The 20074-nt window shown below is 44.9% G+C and overlaps 1 protein-coding gene across 1 annotated transcript in view; it reads left to right on the forward strand.

Moving 5' to 3' along the window:
- NSD1 (nuclear receptor binding SET domain protein 1) overlaps positions 1-20074 on the forward strand; it is a 274149-nt gene that overhangs the window by 21878 nt on the left and 232197 nt on the right. Inside the window, exons 7-23 of the mRNA XM_075275002.1 lie at positions 697-931; positions 2038-2159; positions 3518-3572; positions 4774-4880; positions 5040-5180; positions 5463-5586; positions 5914-6114; positions 7479-7658; positions 7801-7957; positions 8038-8243; positions 8458-8570; positions 10115-10384; positions 12173-12289; positions 12419-12560; positions 12688-12794; positions 13118-13307; positions 14661-17433. Coding sequence (XP_075131103.1) covers positions 697-931; positions 2038-2159; positions 3518-3572; positions 4774-4880; positions 5040-5180; positions 5463-5586; positions 5914-6114; positions 7479-7658; positions 7801-7957; positions 8038-8243; positions 8458-8570; positions 10115-10384; positions 12173-12289; positions 12419-12560; positions 12688-12794; positions 13118-13307; positions 14661-16000 — 3807 coding nt within the window. The 3' untranslated portion in view covers positions 16001-17433. The remainder of the gene's footprint in view (positions 1-696; positions 932-2037; positions 2160-3517; positions 3573-4773; positions 4881-5039; positions 5181-5462; positions 5587-5913; positions 6115-7478; positions 7659-7800; positions 7958-8037; positions 8244-8457; positions 8571-10114; positions 10385-12172; positions 12290-12418; positions 12561-12687; positions 12795-13117; positions 13308-14660; positions 17434-20074) is intronic.

The following is a 20074-nucleotide window of genomic DNA, read 5'->3' on the forward strand; positions in this document are numbered from 1 at the left end:
AGAATTACCACAGTATGAAGCTGATGTGGAAACTGATGTAGCAGAACTGGATTTGAGTTAGTTCGTAATACATACAGAGGAAATTTTTTTTTTTTTTTATAAATGCATATGCCTTTCTGCATACATAACCACTCTCCTCTGGATCCTCTATTCCTATTTTTCCCCTCACATTACAATCTATAACATCTTGATGCGACATTTAAGGCAGACCATCGCAGCTAGTCTTGAAGTTGTTTTTGTTTTATTGTTTCATCCGGTTTTCCTGGACAACCCCTTTAAGTACAATATAGTGCACGTGAATGTGTTACAGGTGAATTTTGCAGTTTTGTAAAATTCATTTGAATGGGTTTGCACAGGGTCCGCCCGTGAGCGTTTTGTGGTCTCCGCGGCGAAACCGTTTATTTTTTGGGGTTTTTTTTTTTACCGTCCTGCATGTCCGTCTTTGTGTCCGTCAAAAACAAAAAACTGTTTCCCCACGGACAGATAAAAGATGCACACAGGCAGTCACCTCTGCAAACCCAGTCAAGTGAATGGGTTTGAAAGCTGACGCCGGGTTTCCGTCTCCTGTCCAGTTTCTCGGGGCAGAAGACGGAAACCGTCCAGATTGGCTAAACCGGAGCCCGGGCGCAGATGTGAACTTGCCCTAAGACTTTTGTGTATACAGCTCATGATTTCTGAATTTTTGCCTTTTAACAGTCTGAAGTCTCCAAAGAGAGAGGCCGGATCGGTCGCCCACGTAATAGTGACCGATTTAAGGAAACGCTTGAACAGTGCTTACAGTCGGCTTATGATACAGATGGTTGTTCACCCATGGAAACCATTTCTCCAAAAATTTCTTGCAATGAATCTTCCGTGAAAATTGAAAATACCGAAACATCATTGTCCTCAAATGTATCGGAACAACATGAAGCGGGTGCTGAGTCCAAGAAAGGTGAAAAGCAAACTTAGTCTTCTAGATATGTTATATGTTCAGGGACATCCCTGAATGGAAACCTATCCACATTAAAAAAGCAGTTACCTAAGGAAACCCACCAACCCCATAGACTATAACGGGGTCCGTGTCGGTTCCGCACGAATAATACAGAGAGAAAAGCGCTGCTTGCAGGATTTTTATCTCTGCATAATGCATGTGGATGAGTGAACGTATGGGCCGGAACGCAGATGTGACCCGGGCCTAATACGCATCAATGTATGTTTCTAGCTTTGATGTTACTAATGATATTTTTATATTCCAAGAACCACATGTGGTGTTAGATGTGATAAATGTGAACGCCTTCTAGAAGGGCGACCATATGCAGCACTTTTTGCTTATTTTTTGAACTCCCTATTGAAGTGAATGGAGAGAGTAAGGCTGGGTTTTTTTGGTCCGGTCCGCCTCAGGTTCCAGTCAAAAATACGGGTCGCTGCGACTGGATGCCGGTGCGGTATACCGGCATCTAGACGCGTGCTCTGCACCGAATTAGGCCCAATAAATGGGCCTAGTCGGGAGGAGGGAGTGTCTTCAGGCGGATTCGTGAGGTGACTCTGTCTGAAGAATGAGCATGTCCGTTCTTTTTTCCGGCTCCCGGAAAAAAAGACCTGACCGACTCCCATTGATTTCAATGGGAGCCGTCTTTTTGGTCAGGATTTTGAGACGGATACGGTCTCAAAATCCTGACCAAAATACCCCGTGTGAACTCATCCTAACACATGCACAGCATTTCTCCGTTCACAGCTGTCAAGTTATGGGAATCCTCCTTCTCGAATCCAGAGGGACCCGCATCCATCAGACATTTATTGAATATCCTCTGGATATGCCACAAATGTCCAAGATGGGAACACCCTTTAAGAAAAAAGAAACACCAGAGTGATGTACATGGTTGCCTCTTCAGAAACCTATATACATGGGATTGCTCATTTTGGCAAATTCAGAACTGCATCCCAAATCCAGTCATTGGTAGAACTATAGAATATAGGCAAACGCACTGCGATTGTATATGGGATTCCCTGAGGGTGACTGGTATACTTAGGGGTTTTATTTTCTTTATCATACAAAAGCGCACTGCGGAAGCAGACGTAAGAGTAAGCTGATTCCCCGAGTGTGTGAATTCGACGACCTGGATGAACAGCTTGGCCTTCAAGAGGAGGAGGAAGAAGAGAGCGATTTCACTCCTTCTAAGGTAGTCTGCTTCACTTCTAACTTTATTCATGTATGTTATACTATAATGGATGTGATAGTGCAATTGGGTGGTGTGCGTGTCAGCTTAGAAACAATGAAGATAGAACATTATTTTCTACACCACACTTGTAGTGCCAAAAAGGAAAAAAGTTGCAGATCAGTTTGTTTTTCATCCATTTGTTTTTTTTTGTTTTTTTTTTGCCATTTATCTATTTGTAACTACCGCATATACTCGGGTACAAGCCGGCCCGAATATAAGCCAAGGCCCCTAATTTTACCACAAAAAACTGGGAAAACTGGGAAAACTTTAACACAAAAAACTTATTGACTTGAGTATAAGCCGAGGGGGGGGGAAATGCAGCAGCAACATTAGGTATCCCTGTGTCTGATAGTGCCCGGTCTATCGAATATAGGGTATCTGCAATGCGCCTGTTCCATCGGGAAGGGGTTAATAGGAGCACTGCAGATCCCCTATATACAGCCAGGCTGAATTCCAAGTTGGGGAAAAAAAAAACCCAGTCCTCAAGCTCAGGGAAGGGGCAGACAGACAACCAAAACACCCCCTCCCCTTCCCCAGCACCTACTGCACCCAAAAACTCCGGCCATTTTAATTTTTGAAATTTTCCAGTAGCTGCTGCATTTCCCCCCCTCGGCTTATATTCGAGTCAATAAGTTTTCCCAGTTTTTTGTGGTAAAATTAGGGGCCTCGGCTTATATTCGGGCCGGCTTATACTCGAGTATATACGGTAGATTATATGGCATTATACCCGGGAAGGGGAGGGGTTATAGATAAAGAGAAGGCATCTGTTACTGATTCCTGCATAGTTGTAACTTTTTCTGTACCCCGCCACCATTCCTGAGCAGTCAATGCTGTTAATTTTGGTGACTGCAATGCCAGGTGGGTTCTGTACAGTCAGGTGTGTGGTGTCAAGCAAGAGGACTTGATTCAGTGGTCAGAGCTCAGAATTACATACCATTGTCTGGCCCAAGACCACCCACCTAACAGTATAAAGACTAAGCGCACAGTTTTTTTCTGGCAGCGGAATTTGATGAGTAATCCGCCATAAAATCCGCTGGCGTCCTGTTGCAGCTACCCACACATAATGTTCACACGCGGAATGCAAACATGCCCTAAGAATATCGGGCACCAACACTAGTTGCACTGGTTGCTTGGGAACATTGGGCCTTAAGAAAAAAAAAAAAAAATCTTACTAGCTCAAATTCTGGTGAATTGCAGGAAAAAAAGGTGTCTGACAGTATAGAGATTATATTCTGCCAGTTTTAGGCTTTTTAATTGTTACAGCTATTCTAAAGTTGTGCATCTTGTGTGTTTTTCTTTTTGTTTTTGTTTTTTTTCAGTCTTCATCATCGCTCCCCCTCAAGAAGACCCTGACGCGTATAAGATACCGAGCAGGTATGAGCGTGAGCTAAACAAATGTGATTTTTGTTACTATACGATGGGGGTGGTCTTAGGCAGTCGCCCTTTTATTTCTGTGTCTCGCTTGAGTTTTCCTCTTGGGCTAGGAGTATATGGGCATTTTATTTATTAGGCAGTGATGGGCAGGTCTGTAACTGATTACTTTCTCATTTGTTAGTACTATTTATTCACATACCAACATACTGTTTTGTTGCCTATTAGAGATGAGCGAGTACTGTTCGGATCATCCGATCCGAACAGCACGCTCGCATAGAAATGAATGGACGTAGCCGGCACGCGGGGGGTTAAGCGGCCGGCCGCCGTCAAAGCGGAAGTACCAGGTGCATCCATTCATTTCTATGGAGCGTGCTGTTCGGAGCGGCTGATCCGAACAGTACTCGCTCATCTCTATTGCCTATCTGTCCTTAAGTATTATGTGAGAAGGTGGAAATTAGCACAAGACGTCTTTATCTGTAGGGATAACTTACAAAAATCGATTGTATACTGTAGTATAGCACTTTATTATGGAATTCCAGATGTTTTTACTAGAAAATGGCCTCTGATGTGACCTAATTCACGTCCGTCTATGCCAGAAAACCATGTTTAGTAGATGGATTAGTAATTTTTTTCCCCCCTGTTTTATTCTATGTTTTACTTATGCTGTATATCACATCATATATGTTTTAATGACTGCGCCCCCTACTGGCTTGTCCTGGCCAGCTCTGTCAGGAAGGAAGGGGCTATCCAATACACCTAAAATAGGGCAGGTTAGGAGGCTGTTGGGCAGATATGAGTTACAGATATGCCTAAGCTTTAGAAGATCTTCTATAATAAGAGTTCCCTATTAAAACCTATTACAGAAATTTTTATATCCCTTTCTGTATTCCACCCTATCTACCCTAAAGTAGTACTAGTAAAGCTGCGTCTTATCCGGCACAATACAAGACCCTGCTCCTGTTATGTGGATGACAACACGACAAGGCCTAGCCTTCTCTGATCTTTACACTGGTACAATGGCGGCTTTATCTATTTTAATAATAACCCCCCCGACTATGAGCCTTGACTCGCGGGTTACCTGGTCTTGTCATTGCTATGGATATTGGTTTCCTCAGCCTACCAAACTATAAAATTCATAAATGACATTCTAGCTTGACATTGATGATAAAGGACTTCCTAAAAATACACCCACATTTTTCAGCATCCAGCAGGCTATCCGAAAATCGGAAGAGACGAAAGCGGCTGCGACTTGCCGGCAGATTTAGAAAGGCAAATAGCCTGATGCGTCGGGAATCCTCGAACTCTGAGGTGAATTGAGTGACAACAAAAGTAGTTTTTTTTTTTTTTTTGTGTCCGCTGTATTAATGCAGCGCTATGGTATATCTACTGGATTATTATTGCCATAGCGAGAACTGTAGAGTACTGTAAGACGTGATCTGATCAGCTGCACCTCCATTTTATATATAGAGGGAGCTCCATGAGAACGGCGCGGCTAGTCCTAGTGACACGGCTGAAGAGGGGATGGAGCACGAACATGGCGCTTCCTCAAAGAAGATCCAGTTTGAGCGAGGTGGTGGCGGCGCTGCCATGAAAGAGAATGTGTGCCAGGTATATTACAGAATTTTTCTTTCTCTTATACATTTTGTGAATGTTTCATTGTAATATAGACAAAGCTGCTAATGGTGACTACAGCATGCGGTCACTTTAAGGACCTGAGCCACGTTTCCATCATGGGCCCTGGCAGAGTAGGGACAGTATTGGCAAGAGATTGGTGAGCGGAGGATTGAGTTTCAATGCTAAGTTTAGCTTTTTCGTTTAAATTTTTATCCTGAGAGAGAATGAAACGTATCTAGCGGTGTTATTGGAGAATATCCCATGTCTCTTCTGCAGGTATGTGAGAAGCCGGGCGAGCTGCTGCTGTGTGAGGCTCAGTGCTGCGGAGCTTTCCACTTACAATGCCTTGGATTGAGCGACATGCCTCAGGGCAAGTTCATTTGCAGTGAGTGTTCTACAGGTAAGTGCCCTGTGTGATGGATACAGATCTCACCCTGCTTTACTTTATCAGCATGGGAAGTTTTACACAAGACGCCTTATCCAGGCCTATGTAAATTCAAACTCTGCCCCCAATGTAATCCTATATACCATGCTGAATATATACCATGCTGAATGGGAAAGTTCCCAGCTATAATTGACCATAATTATAATAAACCATAAGTCAGCTGTCCTCCCAATTTCATATCGTATAGAAGAAAGAGATGCCTCAATTTTTTTTTTTTTTTTTTTTTTTTTTTTTTTTTTATTCTAGTGAATAATAATAACAATAAAGATTTTTGTTTTAAAGGTTTCCATACCTGTTTTGTATGCAAGACCTCAGATGAAGGGGTAAAACGCTGCTCACTCCCTCTGTGTGGAAAGTACTACCATGAAAATTGTGCATTTAACTATCCCCCCACCACTCAACTGAACAGAGGTTTCCGCTGTTCTTTACACATCTGCACCACTTGTCACTCAAACAACCCCAACAACCCGTCTGCATCAAAAGGTGAGCCAAGTGAAATCTATCTCATGATCAAGGTTAAAGGCAGGGGCGTAACTACCTGGGTGGGAGCGGTAGCGGCTGCCACAGGGCCAGGGACATTAGGGGGCCCGGCGACTACCGCTGAGTTTTTTTTGTTTTGGGTTTTTTTAATAGTAACTCCACCTACTTAGTAACTCTACCTAATAGTAACGGGACCTACTTACTTACCGATCCTGGTGGGGGTCTTTTCAGACCCCTGAGTATAATGATCTGAGGCCCAGGAGAGGTAAGCGAACATTATAAAAAACAGTGTTACTTACCCCTCTGGGCAGGCTTCGGGCCTACTTGCGTGACATCCCTGACGTCACATGACTGGGACCGGCATCCATATGCGTCTCGCTGTAGGCCCCCCCGATCACGATGTCCCGGACATCATTAATGATGTTTGGCGACAGCTGCGGAGAGTCCAGCGGAGCCAGGGATAGGTAAGTAATAGAGATGAGCGAGTAGTACTCGATCGAGTAGGTATTCGATCGAATACTACGGTATTCGAAATACTCGTACTCGATCGAGTACCACTCGCTGTTCGAATGTAAAGGTTTGATGCAGAACCAGCATTGATTGGCCGAATGCTATACAGTCGGCCAATCAACGCTGGTTCTTCTCCTACCTTTAGAAGTCTTCTCCGTGCAGCTTCCCCGCGGCGTCTTCCGGCTCCGAATTCACTCTGCCAGGCATCGGGCCTGGGCAGAGCCGACTGCGCATGTCTGCTTGTAGTGTGGGCATGTGCAGTCGGCTCTGCCCAGGCCCAATGCCTGGCAGAGTGAATTCAGAGCCGGAAGACGCCGCGGGGACGCTGCAAGGAGAAGACTGCTCGGAGGATCCAGCCCGACCCTCACTCGTGGACTTGGTAAGTATAATTTGATTGAATGTTGCCTACCCCTGAAACGAGCATTTTCCCCCCATAGACTATAATAGGGTTCGATATTCGATTAGAGTAGTCGAATATTGAGGGGATACTCGAAACGAATATCGAACCTCGAACGTTTTACTGTTCGCTCATCTCTAGTAAGTAACAGAGTGGGTTTTTATTCCCCCCTTGGTCTCCGATTATTATACTCTGGGGTCGAGGTCTTTGGAGGGGGGCGGCATGTCAAAAGTGTACCACGGGCCCCCGCCATTCCTAGTTACGCCACTGGTTAAAGGAAACTAAGCAAGATACTTATACATTTGTATAATCTCCAGGACTGCTTCAGCATACTACTGGAGTGCTGCCTGTTTTCCGTTCTATACATCGCAGTTGAAGCTGTAAGGCAATGCGTTATCTCGAGTATTAAGTAGTGTGACTCTTAATCTTGTCTTTGTCTTCTATTTCCAATGGGGTCCAGGTCGTCTGATGAGATGTGTGCGATGCCCGGTTGCCTATCACGCCAACGACTTCTGCATGGCCGCAGGAACCGTTACCTTGGCTTCTAATAGTATTATTTGCCCAAACCACTTTACCCCTCGCAGAGGTTGTAAGAACCACGAGCATGTTAATGTCAGCTGGTGCTTCGTATGCTCTGAAGGTAAGTCTATTGAGCGTCCATTTACATTTCTTTACGCTAGAATTATACTAGTTTGCACGTTCTTAGTCTGTAAAAATGGCGGCAGGCTTACCTTTTAGTATATAATACAGCATAGTGACGTTTTTGTCTTTCCCTTTATCAGGTGGGAGTCTTCTATGTTGTGAGTCTTGTCCGGCGGCTTTTCACCGTGAATGTCTTAACATTGACATGCCAGAGGGGAGCTGGTTCTGCAATGATTGTAAAGCTGGCAAAAAGCCTCACTATAAAGAAGTGGTATGGGTGAAAGTCGGGAGATACAGGTAATGGACGGCTTTCTTCTCCACGCGGTCTTATCTCTCCAGACAACGGTTGCGAAAAAGCTTTGGTTTCCTTCTTTCAGGTGGTGGCCCGCTGAAGTTTGTCACCCGAAGACCATTCCAACAAATATCCAGAAGATGAAGCATGACATTGGAGAGTTTCCTGTCTTATTTTTTGGTTCTAAGGACTACTTATGGACTCACCAGGCTAGGGTGTTTCCTTACATGGAAGGGGACGCGCTTAACAAAGATAAGATGAGCAAGGGAGTAGATGCTGTTTACAAGAAAGGTATGTTGGGATGTGTGGTTTTGTTTTTGTTTCTTTCCCCCTATCAGTATGTCTTTGGAGTATGGGAGGAGAACTTACAAACTCCTTGAACGTGTTGTCCTTGGCGGGTTTCGAACCCAGGACTCCAGTGCTGCAAGGCTGCAGTGCTAACCACTGAGCGACTGTGCTGCCTTTCTGCATGTTTTAGACTTACAATCCTATTGCTTTCCTGTAGGGCTGATGGAAGCGGCAGAAAGATTTGAAGAGCTGAAAGCACAGAAGGAAATGAGGCAATTACAGGAGGAGAAGAAAAACGATAAAAAGCCACCACCTTATAAGCACATTAAAGTGAGTAACACTGTAGTCTTCCCAACCCAGGAGAAGTTGCTCTCACAACCCAGGTACTTTTTTTTAGGTATTATAACACAAGACTTTGAGGTCCCCGTGGGGTTGAGGACTTACTGCTCTGGAAGTGATAGGTTTAGTAAGTCCTCAGGTTCTGAGACTCACTGGGGACCGGTGCCGCTCAAACCATCCACCATCTTCAAATACTGAGAAAGTGGCCACCAAGTAGAGGCAGATGTCAGAAGACTTTGGTTAAAGGGATCTTATCATTGGTTACCCATTCTTTTTTTTTTTTCTCACTCACACGTAGGAATAGCCTTAAGAAAGGCTGTTCTCCTACCTTTAGATGTCTTCTCCGCGCCGCCATTCGGTAGAAATCCCGGTTTTTGTCGGTATGCAAATGAGTTCTCTCGCAGCACTGGGGGCGTCCCCAATACTGCGAGAGAACTCTCCAGCACTGCCTCCATCATCTTCTGGAACGGCCTCTCTTCTTCCGTCCTGGGTTTCAATCTTCTAGGCCTCGGGCAGAGCCAACTGCGAATGGCCACGGCCACAAGAAAATGGCCACTTACTCAGTAAGCTGTGTAAGCGGCTATTTTCTTGTGGCCGCTTTTACAGTAAGCTGGTGTAATCAGCCATTTTCTTGTGGCCCAGGCATGCGCAGTCGGGTCTACCCGAAGCCTAGAAGATTGAAACCCAGGACGGAAGAAGACGACGCAGGGAGAGGCCGTTCCAGAAGAAGTTGGAGGCGTCACTGGAGATTTCTCTCACAGCATTGAGGGCGCCCCCAGTGCTGCGAGATAACTCGTTTGCATACTGAAGAAAACCCAGATTTCTACCGAACGGCGGCGCGGAGAAGACATCTAAAGGAAGGAGAAGAATAACCTTACTTAAGACTAGAGATGAGTGAACACTACTCGAAACAGCCGTTTCGAATAACACACTCCCATAGAAATGAGTGGAAGCGGCCGGCACGCAGACTTTGCCGGCAGCTGGCCGCTTAACCCCCCCCGCGTGCCGGGTACGTCCATTCATTTCTATGGGAGCGTGCTATTTGAAACGGCTGTTTCGAATAGTGTTCGCTCATCTCTACTTAAGACTATTCCTACGTGTTATCGAGGGGGGAAAAAAGGGTATCCAATGATACCTTTAAGGGGGTGGGCTTTCTCTACGCCTGTGCTGAATAGACATCGCTTCTCGGCTTTGATCTGAATAGAGGAAAGGTAGAAAAAAAAGACCCTCAGACCTGTGTCTGCGCCTGCCATAGGAGCCCCCAATTACTTCCCAGCTTGACATCATGGTGTCCATTGGTTAGACGTTTTTTTCATGAAGGGGTTCTTGGCTCGAAAAGCTTGTGACCTACTGATTTTGGGATGTAAAATTTTCTCTTTGCAGTATTCTCTGACCCACTAGCAGTATGTCTCCAGTGAGCTTTCCATTCAATTTGGGGGAAATCTCTTGTATATGAAGCCTAAATTGATTTCTCCTTTCTCTGTAGTCTGTTGTGGTTTATAGATGATATAATAATAACTGCACATTTTTGGCAGGTGAACAAACCTGTTGGGAAGGTTCAGATCTTCACTGCCGACCTGTCAGAGATTCCACGCTGCAACTGCAAGGCCTCAGATGAGACTCCCTGTGGTCAGGACTCCGAATGCATTAACCGGATGCTGCTGTATGAATGCCATCCATCTGTGTGCCCAGCGGGCGAGCACTGCCAGAATCAGGCCTTCTCGAAACGTCAATATCCAGAGGTGGAGATTTTCCGAACGCTAAGCAGAGGCTGGGGGTTACGTTGTAAGAGCGACATCAAAAAAGTAGGTGTACCCGTATTGTCTCTTGTATTATCACAGTTTGAGGCGTACTGTTTCTCCAAGCCTACGTATTGTATTGCTAATTTTGGCGGTACGTTATACAGTACTATGAAAAAGTTTGTGCACCCCTATTAATCTTAATCATTTTTAGTTCTAAATATTTTGGTGTTTGCAGCAGCCATTTCAGTTTGATATATCTAATAACTGATGGACACAGTAATATTTCAGGATTGAAATGAGGTTTATTGTACTAACAGAAAATGTGCAATATGCATCAAACCAAAATTTGACCGGTGCATAAGTATGGGCACCTCAACAGAAAAGTGACATTAATATTTTGTAGATCCTCCTTTTGCAAAGATAACAGCCTCTAGTCGCTTCCTGTAGCTTTTAATCAGTTCCTGGATCCTGGATGAAGGTATTTTGGACCATTCCTCTTTACAAAACAATTCAAGTTCAGTTCAGTTTGATGTTCGCCGAGCATGGACAGCCCGCTCTCAAATGATCTGAAAACAAAGATTGTTCAACATAGTTGTTCAGGGGAAGGATACAAAAAGTTGTCTCAGAGATTTAACCTGTCAGTTTCCACTGTGAGGAACATAGTAAGGAAATGGAAGACCACAGGGACAGTTCTTGCTAAGCCCAGAAGTGGCAGGCCAAGAAAAATATCAGAAAGGCAGAGAAGAAGAATGGTGAGAACAGTCAAGGACAATCTACAGACCACCTCCAAAGAGCTGCAGCATCATCTTGCTGCAGATTGTGTCATTGTGCATCGGTCAACAATACAGCGCACTTTGCACAAGGAGAAGCTGTATGGGAGATGATGAGAAAGAAGCCGTTTCTGCAAGCACGCCACAAACAGAGTCGTCTGAGGTATGCAAAAGCACCTTTGGACAAGCCAGCTTCATTTTGGAAGAAGGTCCTGTGGACTGATGAAACAAAGATTGAGTTGTTTGGTCATACAAAAAGGAGTTATGCATGGCGTCCAAAAAACCAGCATTCCAAGAAAAACACTTGCTACCCACTGTAAAATTTGGTGGAGGTTCCATCATGCCTTGGGGCTGTGTGGCCAATGCCGGCATCGGGAATCTTGTTAAAGTTGAGGGTCGCATGGATTCCACTCAGTATCAGCAGATTCTTGAGAATAATGTTCAAGAATCAGTGACGAAGTTGAAGTTACGCCGGGGATGGATATTTCAGCAAGACAATGATCCAAAACACCGCTCCAAATCCTCAGGCATTCATGCAGAGGAACAATTACAATGTTTTGGAATGGCCATCCCAGTCCCCAGACCTGAATATCATTGAACATCTGTGGGATGATGTGAAGCGGGCTGTCCATGCTCGGCGACCATCTAACTTAACTGAACTTGAATTGTTTTGTAAAGAGGAATGGTCCAAAATCCCTTCATCCAGGATCCAGGAACTGATTAAAAGCTACAGGAAGCGACTAGAGGCTGTTATCTTTGCAAAAGGAGGATCTTCAAAATATTAATGTCACTTTTCTGTTGAGGTGCCCATACTTTTGCACCGGTCAAATTTTGGTTTAATGCATATTGCACATTTTCTGTTAGTACAATAAACCTCATTTCAATCCTGAAATATTACTGTGTCCATCAGTTATTAGATATATCAAACTGAAATGACTGCTGCAAACACCAAAATATTTAGAACTAAAAATGATTAAGATTAATAGGGGTGCCCAAACTTTTTCATAGGACTGTATAAGGCCTAAGGAACAAATCTTACTGCATGTAATCTATTAATGGATGGCCTCTGTACTTCTTGTAGGGTGAATTTGTTAATGAATACGTCGGAGAAATGATTGATGAAGAGGAATGTCGCGCTCGTATTCGCTACGCTCAGGAGCACGATATCACAAACTTCTACATGCTAACCCTTGACAAGGTCAGATATTTTTCTTTAAAATTTGCATGAATAGTAAAAAAAAAAACCAAAAAAAAAACCAACCTCCTCTTTTTATTGCCTTAGGATCAGGGGTCTTCTGTTAAGATGCTAAATCTACCTTTATTATAGGATCGAGTGATCGACGCAGGGCCAAAGGGAAATTATGCACGTTTCATGAACCACTGCTGCCAGCCAAACTGCGAGACTCAGAAATGGACGGTCAATGGTGACACTAGAGTTGGCCTTTTTGCGCTGTGTGATATTAAAGCTGGTAAGGAAAAATATATATATTTTTTTTTCTTTTATTTAGAGTGTCTCATTTTTATTACCGTGAAGCAGAAAGTTTTATTTGATGTAAATCCTGGATCCCGACATGTCTGACCATATAACACTTTCAGGAACCGAATTAACTTTCAACTATAACCTGGAATGTCTTGGGAATGGGAAGACTGTGTGTAAATGCGGTGCGCCAAATTGTAGTGGTTTCCTCGGAGTCAGACCTAAGGTTTGTATACTAAGATTAATTTTCTATCTATCTATCTACCTCTCTATCTATATCTCCAATCTCCTATCCTATCATTCAAATGAATGAGTTTGAAAAGCGACTGCCAGTTTCCGCCTCCTGTCCAGTTTCTCGGGCAGAAGACGGAAACCTGAGAGCGGAGACCGGGCGCAGGTGTGCACCCGCCCTTACAGCTTACAGTAAGTAATGTATATGTATGATGCATAGAACTCTACATTTATAGCTACAGGCTTGTCCAGATGTCATGTCATAGGTTTACTGTGAAGACTGAGACTTATTTATTTTTATCTGTTTTTTACCTTCAGAACCAGCCCACCGCTCCTGAGGATAGGGCCAGGAGAAAATATGTGAAGCGCAAGAAAACGGAGGCTGTTAAAGAGCATGAAGATGAGTGTTTCAGCTGTGGAGACGGAGGGCAGCTTGTGTCCTGCAAAAAACCAGGGTGCCCAAAAGTCTACCATGCGGACTGCTTAAGCCTAACTCGCCGACCTGCAGGTAGATGCGCATTGCTTTGTTTTTATGCTTCTATTGCATGCCTGGTGACTGCCGTTCATATGTTGAATTGATCTGGCCATTTTATAGATACTTTCTTGCACATCTCCATCACATCTTTTTTGCAGTGCAGTAAACTTTTACTGACAGATTCCATAAGGCTGGGCCCCTTTAAACGCCTAATGTTCTCAGAATCCGTTTTCTGTATCATAATGGAACATCCTGCTTAAAGGATTGGCTTAGTAGATGAACCATCACTTTTATGTGCAAAGATGCTACGTTACTTTAGAGCAGGGGTCCTCAAACTGCGGCCCGCCAAGCACTTCTGTCTGGCCCCGCCGACAACGCCGGCAGGCGTGCATTTATAATGAAGCTCCTGGGGAGCTCGGGCCAGGCCATGGAGCGCACTTCACTTTACCTATTGGAGGGCACCGCTCCTGATGTCTGTGCGAGCTGCTCTGCCTCCGGCCCACTGTTTAAAAAGTTTGAGGACCCCTGCTTTAGAGGTTCCACTTTCTAGTAAGATTGTCAAGAATTTACCCTGTCCGATCTTACCATGCGCTCCTCCTGGGCTCTTTGCTTTTGTTACACAATTCTACAGGGCTCAGTTCTGCAAAGATGATTATTTTGCAGCCGATTGCAAACAGTAGGCCGCATTTACTATTTTGGTTACTGGTGTAAACATGTGGGGGTGTCTGCTCATAAAAGGGTGCATGGTTTAGATGTGTCAAGATTGTGTCCTAAAATTCTCGGGTCAAAGTCAGTCAACGAGTAGGTGATATAAATTTGGATTAGACATCCAGTCTCGGCCACGGATAAATCTTCAGTCTGTCTAAGGCCTGGTTCACATCCGTGTTCAGTTTTCCGCTTGACGGAATACCAAATGCCTTAAAAAGTGGTGAGCAATGAAAGCACATGGATCCCATAGACTATAATGGGGTCTGTGTGTTTTTCGTGCAGTGTCCACACGAATCATCTGGAGAGAGGAGTACTAGTACTTCAAGCACTACTTTTCTCTCCGCATGATTCTTGCGAAAAACTAATGGACCCATTATAGTGTATGTGGTCTGTGTTCTTTCATTGCTCACCGCTTTATAATGCGTTCGGTATTCGGAGGGTCCCCAAGCGGACTCCCCGAATGGAATACCAAACGTAGATGTGAACTGGGCCGAAGTAAAATGTGGGTTTGCATACTCGCAGGGGCTGGTTTCTATAAATGTTATATGCTGTGCCTCTTTTTAGGGATTACTTGTTATGCATTAGCATCTTGTGTTGTAATCTATGAAATGCCCACTATTTTTTTTTTTTTTTTTTATTTTATGCCTCAGGGTAATAATTCTTCTCTTCTGATTGTAGGCAAGTGGGAGTGTCCATGGCATCAGTGCGATGTCTGTAGCAAGGAGGCCGCTTCATTCTGCGAAATGTGTCCCAGTTCCTTCTGCAAGTTGCACCGCGAGGGCATGCTCTTCATCTCCAAGCTGGATGGACGGTTATCCTGTACGGAGCACGACCCCTGTGGACCACATCCTTTGGAGCCAGGGGAAATTCGAGAAAGCGATTCCTCCACAGAAAATATGTCAACTGGCGTGTCACCATCCAAGGACACCCCGCATAATAACGTCAAATCGAAATCGAGTAATAAGCAGAGTTCGGCCCTTACTAAAGTACTGATGGCTCCCTCAGTGACTAGTACCTCAGATTCCGGTAATATGTTGCTGGCCCTTGGGGGAAATTCCTTGCCTTCTGCGAAGGTCTTGGTAGGCGCCTCTGAGAAAACAACATCTCTACCAGCTGGCAAGTTACTTCTGAGCCCTGGTAGCCAGAAATCTCCTGTGGGCAGGAAACTGATTCTTGCATCCACTGCACAGAAACCATTGCCGACGGGGAAGGTTCTTCTGGCTTCTTTGGGAAAGAAGTCTTTATCTCCCGGTAAGGTTTTGTTGGCTTCCATAGGTAAAAAAAATCTACCTGCCGGGAAGGTATTATTGACTTCTGTGGGTAAGAACTCTTCATCGTCAGTAAGTAGAGTGCTGCTATCTCCTACAGGGAAACAGCCCGTGCCCGCTGGGAAGGTTGTACTGGCAACATCCGGAAAATACCCCATAGAGGCCGGAAAGGTGCTCCTGACTACCACTGCTGTCAAACAGTCTGAAGACAAAGACCTGCAAGAGAAATCTGATCAACATAATACCTGCCTGGATGTCGTAGAAACTGACGGCGAGGTTCATCTTGCTAAGAGACCACCGGATCCGGAAGACAAGTGCGATTCTTCTTTAGAGGAACCGTTGACCCCAGTCGCTACTGAACAGAAGCACAGTGATGTAGAAAGCGAAAGCAGTGTCCAAGACGAGCACGTAGAAGATATGAAAGATTTGTCCCCAGATCCAGTCCCTAACCCTACCTGTGCCGAGGAGCCGACCACCCCTATACAGACTATGGCAACGGAGGAAGAGAAACCGGTTACTCCGCCTGCGGATTCAGTGCCCGACATGGACTCTGCTTTAGAAGACCAAACCAATGGTGAGAAGACATCTAACGACCCTTCGGCTGCCCCGGTAGAAAACGCGTCTTGCGGTGTTGAGCAGGAGGAGCGCGTTTCTGTAGATCTAAACTTTGCTACTGAACAGCCAAAAACTGCACCTAGCCCTTGTCCAGCAGCCGCAGCGGCGGTGTGTATAGCACCCGACAAGGACTAAATTAGAGGACAGACGGATTGTTACGACCGAACGAAAAATCCCACCTATATTTTGGATGTGGCTGCCACGTGGGCCCACCTACAAACCAGTAGCAGCGGAATCCATAGGTAGACACTCGACAAGCGGGCTGCTGCATTTAGTTTTTGCTTTTTATTTTATTTTTATTTTTTTAGTTGTCGGCTTCTTGCGGTTAGAGACCTCCCGAATCACATCACTGATGAACTGCCGAAGACGTGTAAGGCATCAGTGGGGTTTTGTGTCTAGTAAATCAGGTTTAATCGCTTTTTCTGTAAAAAAGAGCAATAAGGCACTTCTATCCGAGTGGTAAATCTGCAAACTGTTACGGGCCTTGATGGCAGGGAAACGAGAGAGGTGCCTTATTACAAAGAGTTGTATTTTAAGCTGTGGATATCAGGAAACCTTGAAATGCCAATGGACCTCATATGGGTTGTTTGTGTGTGTTTTGGGTGGAATACTTCTATTATTCTGATGCTGAGATCTGTTACTGCATGTCTAAGGTTACGTCCTATGACCTAGGGGTGCGGCGTTAGGACACACAAACGCAAGATTCGACTTGATCATGCCAAAATACAACGACCATCGTAGACTAGTATTATGGCGTGTGTCGTAGGATGCTTACTGCAGTATTAAATCATCAATGTGAATCCTTCCATGCAGATGACATCTTATGGTCACTGAACTGCCTTATTTCAGTTTGGTAGGTACAAGGAGAAATTTGGGCCTTAAAGGGTAACCGTACAATCCCACATGCATAATGGTGTCAACTTGCGACAAGAAGAGGTCTGTGTAAATTTGGTAGTACTGTGCTCATATTATCCCATCAGGATCAATAAAATGAATAAGAAGGCCCTAAGAGAAAAGGGCTGATACATCGCCACAAGCTAGGTGATAAGTATCCGGTACCTAGCCCCCCCATTGGTCGTGAGAACAGGGGTCTCTCGTCCTTCTTTGGATCAAGTGGCAGTCAAGCATGTGTCCTATAGATGGCAGTGCTATAGCAATGGAACGGGACCCCTATTTTCAGGATCAGTAGTGTTTTTAGAGGTCGGACCCACAGCAATCAAAACCTATTCACCGGCTAGGTGGTAAGTTTAGATCTTAGGACAACCCCTTTAAAGGGATCCTATCATTGGATACCCTTTTTTTTAAAAAATTTTCTAACACATAGGCTATTCTTCTCCTAACTTTAGATGTCTTCTCCGCGCTGCCGTTCGGTAGAAATTCCAGTTTTCATCGGTATTCATGAGTTCTCTCGCAGCACTGGGGGCGTCCCCAATGCTGCGAGAGAACTCTCCATCTTCTTCTGGAATGGCCTCTCTCTGTGTCGTCTTCCATCCTGGATTTCAATCTTCTAGGCCTCGGGCAGAGCCGACTGCGCATGCCTGGGCCACAAGAAAATGGCCGCTTACACAGTAAGCTGGAGCAAGCGACCATTTTCTTGTGGCCCGGACATGCTTGGCCCGAGGCCTAGAAAATTGAAACCCAGGATGGAAGAAGACACAGGGAGAGGCCATTCCAGAAGAAGATGGAGAGTTCTCTCGCAGCATTTGGGGACGCCCCCAGTGCTGTGAGAGAACTCATTTGCTTACCGGAAAAAACTGGGATTTTTACCGAAGGGCGGCGCGGAGAAGACATCTAAAGGTAGGATAACAATAGCCTTTTTTTAAGGCTATTCCTACGTATCCAATGTTGGGATCCCTTTAATCGTTCAGACCTTGGATTCGTGTATGTAATGAACGCAGTCTGTGTATAGACACATTTTATTCCGTGGACTGGAGGTGCTCGGCCACGTAGTAGAGGTCATATGAAGGGGATGATAAATGGTAGTCAAGCATCAAAGATGGAGGAGGACACGGCAGCTGAAATTCAATATTAAAGTCTCTTATGTCATTGGCTGATATTGGTCATCCCAGTCCCTTGCACACCACACTAAACTCACACCTGCCTCTATAGAATCTGAGCGACCTTACAATGGGAATTTTGGTGCTATGGGCAGCTGTGCTTAATGTTTTACTGTATGTTTTCTTTTGTTTTTATTTTTTAATATAACTTTTTGTTGTAAATGTCGGTGTTGGTGACTACCAGTGCCTCTATGATGTGAGCTGAATTTTCACTTTTTACATTTGTTTTTTTCTCCAGTCCTGTGAACATTTGTAAGTTTTATCCTTTCAATGGTTTGGTTTAGCGTGCCGAAATATTTTTTTTTTTTTTTTTGTTTGTTAATAAACTAGACCATTGTGATTTTAAAGCATTATGAACGCATGGGTGCAGAATGATGGCGTTATTGTATGTGCGGTTTTCTTTTTAGGCTATAGATGCAATTCTGTCTTTTTTGGTCTCCTATTCGTGCGCCACGCCAATGACCCAGAATATCTTCAGAATTATTTTTTGGGAGGGTTTTCCAAGAGACCCAGAAATTTGGCAAAAGACTGGTACTGTGATAAAGTATAAAAAAACAAACAAACCCTGTTTCATCCTCTGCCACTAGTAGGCGATCTTGTGCCGCACACCACAGAGGCAAGTCATTGGCCATAGTATTGGTGTGTATGTGCAGCCAGGACTGGCAAGGAGTTGTGCCAGGGGAAGGGGATATATGGGTATTAGTTGTTTGCTTTGGTAACTGTCCCTGACTCGTGCCAGTTTTTGGATGTTCCTCAAAAAGGGGAATCTGGCTTTTCCAGCCTCAGATGGAGGATTCGTTTTGATGACGTATCCACTAGATTGGGTGGCAGTATGTGATCTGTGGGGGTCTGATACCTGAACCAGGCACAGGCTACTCCCCTTTAAAGGGATTCTATCATTAAAATCACACGTAGGGATAGACTTAAGAAAAGTTATTCTCCTACCTTTAGATGTCTTCTCCTACCTGCCGTTCAGTAGTAATCCCGGTTTTCATCTGTATGCAAATGAGTTCTCTCGCAGCACTGGGGGCGGTCCTCAGCACTCAAACAGCATTGGGGGCGTCCCCAATGCTGCGAGAGAACTCTCCTATTCTTCAGGAATGGCTTTTCTGTGTGTCTTCTTCCAGAGCTGGGTTTCAGTGTTCTAGGCTGCAGGCAGAGCTGAGTGCGCATGGCCGGGCTACAAGAAAATGGCCAATATACACAGTAAGCTGGAGTAAGCGGCCATTTTCTTTTGGCATTGCGCAGTCGGCTCTGCCCGAGGCCTAGAAGTTTGAACCCAGCTCCATAAGAAGACGCACGGAAAGGCTGTTTCTGAAGATGAAGTCGTCCCTGGAGAGTTCTCTCACAGGATTGGGGACAGTCCAGTGCTGTTTGAGCGCTGAGGACCGCCCCCAGTGCTGCGAGAGAACTAAATTGCATACATGACGAAAACCCGGATTTATACCGAACGGCGGCGCGGAGAAGACCTCTAAAGGTAGAAGAATAGCCTTTCTTAAGACTGTGTGATTTTAATGATAGAATCCCTTTAAGTAACGGGGGCAGCACATCAGCTTCACCACCTGTATAGTAGTTACTTGAATAGGAGTAGCCTGCATGTGACCCCATCTCCTGCACCAGCTTTCAATGGCTGATCTGTGCGGGGTTCATTTGTCCAATTCCCCCCCTTCCCCTACACACGGATCATACCGTATACCGATGACCTATCCTGTATGAACAATCCTTCAGGGCTGGAAAACCATTTTAAAACCTCTCTATCCACTGGTTATTAATACAGATTCATGCCGTCCTGTACGTTTTATATTATAGTTTTGCAGCGACTGTCTGGGGATAGTTATCTCTCAGCGGACCAGGAAGTTTTTAGGTCGTAGCAGCCAATAAGGTGAGGCAGTCTTTTACTACGTATAGCCCATTGGAGGGTTCCTTGGTCTTATTTAGAAATGCATTGATGCTATCACTATCGTTATCCTGCATCTGGCTAAGTCCGATCCTTCCAGAAATGGAGGCCATTCCGTGTACCCGTATTATTGACTATTCCATCCTGTATACATTGTAACCCATTGCCACTGAGCACGAACAGAGACGGCAGTGCTGGCCTCTGGAATAAGCCTACTCGAAACGCCACATCCAAGACGCAACGTTCACTGGTGCT

This window comes from Leptodactylus fuscus, chromosome 5 (genome assembly GCF_031893055.1).
Source record: "Leptodactylus fuscus isolate aLepFus1 chromosome 5, aLepFus1.hap2, whole genome shotgun sequence".
NCBI classification, from domain to species: domain Eukaryota; kingdom Metazoa; phylum Chordata; class Amphibia; order Anura; family Leptodactylidae; genus Leptodactylus; species Leptodactylus fuscus.